The 9,405-nt window shown below is 32.8% G+C and overlaps 2 protein-coding genes across 5 annotated transcripts; both read right to left on the bottom strand.

The window, feature by feature from the left end:
- LOC115707116 (probable nucleoside diphosphate kinase 5) lies at positions 1 to 2,385 on the bottom strand. Of its 3 annotated transcripts, none has more exons than XM_030634971.2 (6): positions 2,131 to 2,385; positions 1,844 to 1,920; positions 1,288 to 1,523; positions 896 to 1,003; positions 612 to 721; positions 1 to 317 (listed from the first exon to the last, which is right to left on the bottom strand). In XM_030634971.2, the coding sequence occupies exons 3-6, from the start codon at positions 1,467 to 1,469 to the stop codon at positions 286 to 288; spliced, it is 432 nt and encodes a 143-aa protein (XP_030490831.1). In that variant the 5' UTR covers positions 1,470 to 1,523; positions 1,844 to 1,920; positions 2,131 to 2,385; the 3' UTR covers positions 1 to 285. The 3 variants fall into 3 exon arrangements, with proteins under 3 accessions (XP_030490831.1, XP_030490828.2, XP_030490827.2); XM_030634968.2 differs by having other exon boundaries at positions 1,288 to 1,515; positions 1,844 to 1,933; positions 2,131 to 2,384; XM_030634967.2 differs by having other exon boundaries at positions 1,288 to 1,515; positions 2,131 to 2,384.
- A 757-nt stretch (positions 2,386 to 3,142) lies between these two features.
- On the bottom strand, positions 3,143 to 7,404 carry LOC115707115 (uncharacterized). 2 transcript variants are annotated; one of them, XM_030634966.2, is made up of 13 exons: positions 6,821 to 7,404; positions 6,461 to 6,600; positions 6,163 to 6,375; positions 5,977 to 6,066; positions 5,772 to 5,888; positions 5,410 to 5,679; positions 5,156 to 5,309; positions 4,955 to 5,032; positions 4,716 to 4,816; positions 4,469 to 4,639; positions 4,292 to 4,366; positions 4,084 to 4,191; positions 3,143 to 3,589 (listed from the first exon to the last, which is right to left on the bottom strand). In XM_030634966.2, exons 1-13 carry the CDS (start codon positions 6,849 to 6,851, stop codon positions 3,266 to 3,268), a joined length of 1,872 nt encoding a protein of 623 aa, XP_030490826.2. In that variant the 5' UTR covers positions 6,852 to 7,404; the 3' UTR covers positions 3,143 to 3,265. The 2 variants fall into 2 exon arrangements, with proteins under 2 accessions (XP_030490826.2, XP_030490825.2); XM_030634965.2 differs by having other exon boundaries at positions 6,461 to 6,613; positions 6,821 to 7,391.
- Between the last annotated feature and the right edge of the window lie 2,001 nt (positions 7,405 to 9,405).

Raw genomic sequence — 9,405 nt, 5'->3', positions numbered from 1 at the left:
AAAAAAAATAAGGCATACAAGCATAAATATAATCAAATTTAGTCTGTTACAGTATATGGAAGGTGTGTATAGCAACTCTTCGGTTAAACACACTCTTTAGTTTATATAACCAAAGATCAGAGTTAACTAAGGGTCTAAGCAAAACCCCCTAAAGAAGAAAATAAAGAGAAGAGACTGGAGCAGACCACCTAATTGCCACTGAGTTCTCATTCTAAGTAATTTGGTAAGTAAAGCAGTGAGGATGGTGGTGCGCCAAACCGAATAAGCTCTGCTTTGAGAAACCAGCTATAGTTCATCATGTTGAATAACTGCTTGGCCTGTAAACAGAAAAATAGAAACACTGATGTTAAGAAGAAACACTACACAGTTTCAATCAACACAACGAACTATAAATAAATTGATGCATTGGAATATCTCAATCAATTATTGCATGTTCCTGATCACATATGACAGCACATGAATTCATACTACTAAAGTTTCCACAACAGAAGTTCACCTTGAACAAATGTAACAGACAACAGTACATTCTGTGAACATTACAAGTTAAGATCTCATCAAAGTAAAGATTCTATTGCAACTCTTTTATTAATCATCATGATAAAAAATGTTACCAGCAGACTCCTCTTGAAAGAAAAAGGAGATCTCTCTTTGAGCTGATTGAGGAGAATCTGAACCATGAACGCAGTTTTTTTCGGAATCTATGCCACACAGTGCCCTTATGCTGAAAATACAAGTGAACTGAATATTGGTTAGTTCATCAATGAAAAAGTTCAAGTCACTGTTATAAGTATTAAAAGGAGATGCAGGGCCATAAATAAACTTAACAGAATGAAGTAAGCAAAATCACAATTGTCTTTATCACTGAAAAATAATAATGGTGGTAGCAGAAGAAAACCTGTGAGGGTGAGTAATCTTAGCCTTCTTTGAATCAGTTGGACCAATGAGAGCACGCCAATCAGCCACAGCATTTTCCTTCTCGAGAATCATAACCAACACCGGACCACTGAAAGAAAGTAAAAAGGTAGTTTCAAGAGAGAGAGCAGTCCACAGTCCACAGCTTAAGAGCATATGATTATTACTATATACCACAGTTTATGAAAACCAAGGCAGGTTGATCTATTCAAACTTCAACAAGATGGGCCACCAGAAATTTAAAAAACCCAGCTAACAAGTTTACAATGACTATGTTTACCTTTCTCCAAACTAAACACAAGTAACTGCTAAAAATGGAAAGTCAAATCAAATATAAAAAGCTGTGTGTTAAGACTCTCTAACACTCTGAAATACCTTGTCATATATTTGATAAGATTGGGAAAGAAGCTCTTCAAAGAATGCTCGGCATAAAAGCTTGCAGCCCTGTCCTCGTCAAGTTGAAGAATCATTTCCTTGAAAATAATGAAACCGGAATTGATGATGACATTCTTTACCTCATCAGTGTAGTTACCAAGCAAACCATCTGGTTTTATCATAGCTAACGTTTTCTCTTTCCCTGTATTTGCATTGCTTGCTGAAGCCCTATATTTCTTGGAAGGTTTATAAAACTAAATCATTAAGACAATCTTCCCCCAAAAGATACATATTAATGTACAAGTGTAAATCTTTAAATAAAATGGAAAAAAAGTGCTGGAGAATACATGTATGTATACATACACACACAAGTATCTTACAAAATTCACACTCTAAGCATTAGAACATAGTACCCAATAAGTTAATTTAAAGGTTTCAGGAAAGTCAATACACAAAATACCAATTATTAGCTGAAACAATGTAAGCACTGGAAGTTTATTTATAGATCTTACACAAATAAAACGAAACATTGGCATAGGTTCATATGTGCTCTTACCTGTAAGAAATACAAAAGGAGAGCATAAGGAATAAAGGTAGGAACTTTGAAAAGTAGGAAACTTCGCAAATCGGCATCTGAATACAAAAACTGCAAAAATCAGTAAACTGAATCTCTTTAATTGAAATCCGATGACAAAAACTAAAAGTGGGGGAAAAAAGAAAAAAGTGAAGCAGTAGAAATCTGAATAATAATTTTGGGTAATCAGGGAAATGAATGGGTCTTTTTTTAGAAAGTAGAATTGAGTAGTTTGTAACAGGTTTTGTGGATGACCAAACATATTTTACCAGTAAGGATGGGCGGTAAAGGAAGAGAAGGAAGGAACAACAACAACAACAACAACAACGTTAAGGGAGCGAAAACAACGCTCTTTGAAGTTAAACAGCTGCAAACTGAACAGAGTTGTCTGTCTTGTTTTTCTTTTTCAGCTGAAAATAGTCTATTTTAACCACTTTTTTAATAAGTAACTAAATAAAAATCTTTTATATTGCAGGCATACACTAATTTTATAGTTAGGAAGAGTTTTATTAACTCTCCCCTAAAAAAGTGATCTAAAACGACTAAATTTAAACTCTATAAACCAAAGCTTATAAAAGTGTAACTTTTACTTTTAGAGAAAAATAAAAAATTTCGAGGTAAAGGAGACGTTGATTCTATTACGTGATATATCGCTCTCATTTACAGAAGTAGGAATAAAACTCTAATAGCATTAAAAAAAAAGTAAATCCATATATAAAAAAAAATTGTAATTTTAGATTGCTTTGGTTGTTATATAAATTTTTGTTAAAAATACAAAATAATAATAAGTTTGAAATGTAAAAATAATAAAAAAAAAATGTTAGCTCATAATTCAAACCGATTTTTTTTAAATTTTTACATTTCAAATCAGTTTTTTTTTTTTTTAATATTTTTACAAAAGTTCACATAGAAACCTACATAGCAATCATAGAATAACTTAAAGTGCAATCGAAATTCATATAACAACTCACATAGAATTTATCGAAACAACCAAAACTGTAAATTAAAAAAATAATTTATAAAGTAATTCTCCTAATTATAAATATTTAATTTTTTTAAACTATAATGGTTAATTTTCTAATCGATTATGCAAAATTATAATTTTCTTAAATGCCCTATTCAAATAATATCCAATATAGTATTTAGGAAGAATGTATCTTGTGGCAGTGGCCATACGTTTTCTTTTTTGCTGAATGCCAGGGCCCAGTGGCCATACGTTGTTGTTGTTTTTATATGTATATCACACAACAGAAGCTACAAAAATGCATCAATGGTCCAACATGACGATAATGTGTTGCTATGTTATTATGTAGTATGCACAAAACACAATACAAATAGGTTCTCCTGGCAAGATACTATACATGTTATTTGTATGATTTTTAAGAGTATAATGACATTAATTAATCAAGCGCATAGCTCGTAACAGCAATTGATGCACTCAAAGCAAGCAAGGGCAGTGCATATTTGCGTCAATAGAATTGCGCTCCGATTGTTGACGTACGAACAAGTCTGAATGAAACACATACAACAAATCTTGTCAATAACTCTGCTGCAGCATTTCCCAGCCGTCTTCACCAGCACATCAGTTACTTCTGCCTTTGGTTCTTCCATCACCTTATTAGCAGCCGTGGCTGCTAAGTCTCCGAATCCCATACCAAAGGTTCCCAGTGATAACATCTTCTCTATGTTCATCTCCGCCACCTTCTGCTGCTTACCTTTGTTCTTCACCTATTAGAATATTGAAAGTAGTTGTTGGCAAATGATAGAAGGCAAGTGATGATATCCCTTTTTTGTCTAATTTAGGAATAGACTAATTAGTAATTTTTTTCCATAAACTTTCACATGTACTAAATCGTGCCCCCTAAATTTTTTTGGCCGTTAAAAATTCCCCCTGAACTATTGAGATTATTAAATTTAAAAACTTTTGTCTAATTTTAGTAAAAAAATTCTAACATGAATGAAAGTTCAAATGGCATGATTTAGTACATATCAAAGTTTGAAGTGCATGATTTGGTAGATATTAAAGTCTGGAGAGCATGGTTTAGTATATAAACAATCACTGAAATAATAAATTGAATAAAATTACACAAAAGTCCTTAAATTTAACAATCTCAATAGTTGAGGAGAAATTTTTAATGGCCAAAAAAGTTCAGGGACACAATTTACTACATGTCAAAGTTGGGGGAAAAATTACTAATTAGTCTTAGGAATATTGTGCGTACCTCTTGTGTAGGGACTGAAGCTGTTGTTTTCTTTCCCTTATCAGGATGCACTAAAACCATGAGATTATACTCTGACGGTACCCCTGTTTGCTTGCTCATTTTAACAACCTAAAAAATAGGGAACGAAGCAAGATACCCAAATTATGACAATGTTGTCTCGGACAGAGAACAAAAGTTGATAAGAATATACTTTTAATAAGTAACAAACCTTCTCTTCTATCTCTTTACTTTGTGTTAACCATGCATGGGATGTCAACATATCAATTTGTCTCCTTGCAAGAACCTGTGAAATAAAGGGGATAAGTTAAGAGCTTAAAAAATTCATTTCCTAAGAAACAAAGTTCTTAATGCAGTGTTCAATTGAGTAGAGAAGCTGAAACATTACCTTATTAAGAGGCAAATCCTTAGCTTTCTGAACTTTCAAGTTGATGGTGAAACTGCTTGTATCAGCCAAGGTACCACTGATTTCAATAGTGTCAGGAAAAATCCCATCACATCTGCCTGACACAATCAATGGACTTCCATACGAAAGGTCTGGAATATTTGATGGATATAGCTGCAACAGGGAAGGAAAACATGAGACCTCAATGTTCTCAGTAAAATTAGCAATTTCGTCCAACATTAGCAGTCACCTCAAGCGAATCAAGATGTTCCAACGAGTTCAAAGTTATGTCGGCAAGAATAACTGATGAAACGCTAGAGAATAGTCTTTGCATTTTAGAGCCAATAGAAGCTGGAAAAAACAAGATATTAGAAATTTCAGATATTAACATCACCATTTACTGATAAATTTTCTGAATTACATGAAATTGGTTTTGCCAGCACTAGTGAAAGAAATCGAACACAGTAAAATAAGGGAGGAGAAACCAACCAGAATCAAACGCAGCATCATAATACCCCTTCCCAATCTGTGCTAGCATTTGCAGGAAGTAATGGTTACAATATAAACCTGGAATGTTGTTTCACATAATAAATAAGTGTGCAATTATAAAAACGAATAAACAGGCTGTTCATTACCAACAAAAATATAAAAATAAGAACTAAGACTTTACAAATTTGGTAATAGAGATACCTATGCCAAATGTACATATGCGTGGACAAACAGAATCCCCATTTGTGACATAACCTTTAACAATGCTGCAAATCTCTCTTTCATTTTCAACAGACCCATCAGTAATTAGGAAAATGAAAGGAATTGAATTACTTTTTGCCAACAACTTGATTGCCTAAAGTGACAACATTGAAATTTATACATCAAGCCAAGCCATAATAAGAGTAAAATTGAACAATAATGTTGCACCTGCTCTGCTCATAAAGTCACCTTACCTGTTCCATTGGTAGTAATATATTAGTAACACCACTGGCAACAAGATTTGTGTGAGCCCATTCTGTAGCTTTTAATATTGATTCATCAGTAGCCAGCTCCATTATTTGTGAGAACAATCGAACTTCTCCACTGAAAGCTATAATGTTGAAACTATCTTGGGGATTAAGGTTAGAAAGTGATTCCAGAAGAGCATTCTTTACATTCTCAATAGGGTCTCCTCGCATACTTCCACTTGTATCAATAACAAATACCACTTCTTTTCTAAACACCTATCAAATGTACAGAAAATGGACATAGACAGTCAATGCTTAAACCCCAATTTTACAGCTAAAGACTAAAGTAACTTTCGACGATTACAAACCTTCCTAGTCTGTTTATTTCCAGGATATAGATACAAGCAAAACATCTGTCTTTCATCAGCATCAAGAAGAGATGGAGATTGCAATAGAACACCACCAAATAAGTCATTAGAAGAAAGCTGTAACAACATCACAAACCAATTTTAACTTCACATTAGCATTGGCTCAATCCAACTTATAAAACAACTAAATTGTTCGTTGTCTTACAGTGTATGAAAAATTGAAGTTTGCATTTGACCATGCAACTACTTCTGCTTCGTATGAGAAACATAATTTACCTCCTTGACGCTTCATGTCCTAGAAAAAATATATACTAAAAACACATCAGTTTAAAAATTTATACATGAAGAAGCTGAACACAAAAAGCCAAAAGTAAATGGACAGTTTTTTTACCTTCAAAGGATGGCTGGCATTTTTGCAAAGAATTTGTGTGGCTGTGCAAGGATTAACATTCAACAAAATCTTCTCTCTCTTTGAAACTTTCTTCCCCACTGGATTGACATATGAAGGAAAACTAAAAGGTACCCGGAGGCAGTACTGGTCAACCTCATATACTAATTTCTGAGACCAATTGGCTTTAACTGAAATAAAGGAACCACCTTCAACCTGAAAGAAAAGAAAATATAGAATCATGTTTTTTTTTGGACAGTAATAATTTTAGAGGTGGCAATAGAAGTAATACTAGTATAACCTTTGGAATTTTGAAGGTGTATATTTGGCATCTGAGAAAGCTTCCTTCTTGAGCTTTAGCCACTTTTTCTACTCTTCCTATGTCGTCTCTTCCGATCAATTGAGTACGATACGATCTTCCATTAACTTCAACCTCAACACCTAGAAGTGAACCCTGTTAGAACATCATGGGTTTTTTTATTGAGAATTACGCTAAAATAAACAATCTTGAAAGTTTTAAGCCAACAAAAAATATGGTTGTTTCTTCAATCCAAATCTAATAATTTGCTATAAAGCCCATTTTTTCAGGAAAAGGGAGAAAAAAACAGAGGAAGTCAAAAAGTCAAAAGGCGAAAGTTTTAATTCAGTAGTAATATTATACCTTCTCTCCCATGGGCAGAGCAATACGGCATTCGCAGCGCTTAGAGGACATTATGCAATGCACGCGCCACGTGCCGGCGATCGTGACGAACGCTGTATCTAAAAAAGTATCGATTTCCATGGTTATTCCGTGCATGTGAAGTGGTACCAAAGCCGGCGGCACGCAACGCCCGTGAACGTACGGCTGGTAGCTTGGCACGTCGGGATTGTCCACGATCGCCGGCTCCGGCACCACCGCGTACACCGTCGGCGCCGTTGGAATATATTCATCCATCGCCGGAGACGACTTCGTCATCTTCTGTTCCTCCACTTGCGGCGGCGCCGTCGCCGGAGCTGGAGGGGGACGAAGTTCTTTCCCGTAGTATATTCGCTTGGAGAGCTGAAGTCCAGAGTCCACGCAGCTGGAGAACTCCGCCGCCATAAGGAAAATGGAAACTTTCTTCACTACAAACACTATAACAAGAAATATATATAGAGAGAGAGAGTTAGAAGATCAGGGGTAGGGCTTTGGAAGTGAATATGACTAATGAGGAGTTTTTGGAAGAAAGATGGTGGTGGTGACTGGTGATGATTGTCAAACTTTTTTTAATAACAAGCTTTTTTTTTATAAAAAAAAAATATATATTATTATATTTAAAAAGCAGTTGAGGGAGAGGGAAAATATTATTTAATCAGGACAACAGACAACTTATTATTTATCTATATTTCTTTTTATTTTAAGATGTTTTCATCATATGGTCCACAGATAACAGTTATTATTTACCTAAAAGTTATTAACAATAAAATTACTATATTGTCATCTAGCTTTGTTATTATTAATATCTTAATTTATTTTTTAATTAAGAGTTTTTTTTTTTTTTTTTTTTTTGAATGAAAGTAGAAAACTTCATTAAAAATGAAATGCCAAATCGGCACTTACAGCAGTGTTAATAGCACTAGGAACATTGCTACTAACAAAAATACAATCTGACCAATAACAAGCACCGCGAGCCAGACAATGGGCGGTATTGTTAGCAGATCGCTTAACAAAACGGACATAAACATTGACCAAAGAATTAAGAAGATTAATACAGTCAATAATCACAGAACCAAAAACAAATGTTATAAACATTGACCAAAGAATTAAGAAGATTAAGAGTTTTAATTCTTCTATGTTATGAAATTTTATACTTTATTTAAAAAATTAATTTAAATATATTAATAAAAAATTAATACATGAATAATAATTTATATAAATATTAAATAAACTTCTAAAAATAAATTTTTACAATCAAAAGTTAAAGTTAAATTATTTTTTTAATTATAAATTTATAAGGGCATGATTCACATGTTAGTGCTTTAATTTTTAGTTATTTTAATGCAACGTTGAGAAATTACAAAAATAATTAAAAGCTTTTGAATTTTGAGAGGTGTGACAAGAATGGATTAGGGATGGTCATCTAATAGACTAATACTATAATGCATCTAATCTATTTTTGTGGATTTTAATAATTAGAATTAGTGGTTAAGTGACCAGTTACTGTCGAACACGTCAATGTTGTCGCGACGTGAGGAATAGTTACAGCCCATTTTGGAAGTGACCAGTCGAAAAGTACGACAATAAATGAATACGCTGGGCAAAAATCGTCCGCGGATGAGCTTTGTTGAGGAACCGAATCCAACCGCACTATATAATAAGATCAGTGAAAACGTCACTTCACTATCATAAACTTATTGAGAAAATCCATAGTTTCTTTTTCTTCTTTATTTTTTGGTCGGTACATTCTTTGACGAATTTCACTTCTTCTTTTTCTGTTCCTAAAGAGACGTTTTCTATATTCATCATCTATGTATCTCTCTGTAGAAATTTTAAGAAATAATTACGGCTTTTAATTTTCAGCCAAAAAAGAATAATTGTTGCTTTTAATTATGACATATCACTATAATGGTAGGGAATTTTTTTAAAAAAATGTCGAAAGGAATAGCAGTTAGAGTGAGGAGGAACTACACCCTTTAGTACCTTGTGTGGAAAGAGAAGAATGTTATTAGCAATGGATTTATTTTTTCTTTCTATATTCTTCGATAGAAGATTAAGAGAGGCAAAGCAATACTTATCTTGATGCTACCATTAATTAGCATTTTATAATTCCTACTTAGTTTTCTTTTCATGTGGGGCATAATGCTCTATATAACGTTTAAGTTAAACATGTGCAGTTCGATTAATTGCACTCTATTATTATTGTTATCATTATTAGAGATATCAATAGCTCCTTTAGAGGACAAAATTTAAAAAAATAAAATAAAAAAAGAGAAATAAGAGCATTTTCTCCAGTGTTATAAATGTAGTGTATATACATATTTTAATTCATATTCATAATATTAAATTCTAATATAAGTGTATAATGTGGTCTAAATGTAACGTATATTAAAAATTGTATCAAATTTAACACAAAATATAATATGAATTAAATTTTACATCACAATAAATATTATTTTTATATTTTTATTTGTATATTAAATATTAAACATTATTTACAATCTAAAGAGTTGTTTTGACATATCATTATTTGTTTTGGCATCTAGAAATTTATTTTTGTCTAATTTCTT

The sequence above is a fragment of the Cannabis sativa genome, chromosome 1, assembly GCF_029168945.1.
Source record: "Cannabis sativa cultivar Pink pepper isolate KNU-18-1 chromosome 1, ASM2916894v1, whole genome shotgun sequence".
NCBI classification, from domain to species: domain Eukaryota; kingdom Viridiplantae; phylum Streptophyta; class Magnoliopsida; order Rosales; family Cannabaceae; genus Cannabis; species Cannabis sativa.
This window is presented reverse-complemented; position numbering and strand designations above follow the sequence as displayed.

Excerpts from the sequence above, each read along its gene's own strand:
- LOC115707116 (XM_030634968.2), bottom strand. The coding sequence starts at position 1,920 with ATGCCGATTTGCGAAGTTTCCTACTTTTCAAAGTTCCTACCTTTATTC. Across the intron at positions 1,004-1,287 it reads CTTATCAAATATATGACAAG|TGGTCCGGTGTTGGTTATGA; the intron begins GTATTTCAGAGT and ends ACTTTCTTTCAG. Across the intron at positions 722-895 it reads AAGATTACTCACCCTCACAG|CATAAGGGCACTGTGTGGCA; the intron begins GTTTTCTTCTGC and ends TTGTATTTTCAG.
- LOC115707115 (XM_030634965.2), bottom strand. The coding sequence starts at position 7,240 with ATGGCGGCGGAGTTCTCCAGCTGCGTGGACTCTGGACTTCAGCTCTCC. Across the intron at positions 5,680-5,771 it reads GAAATAAACAGACTAGGAAG|GTGTTTAGAAAAGAAGTGGT; the intron begins GTTTGTAATCGT and ends TACATTTGATAG. Across the intron at positions 3,590-4,083 it reads CTTCAGTCCCTACACAAGAG|GTGAAGAACAAAGGTAAGCA; the intron begins GTACGCACAATA and ends ATATTCTAATAG.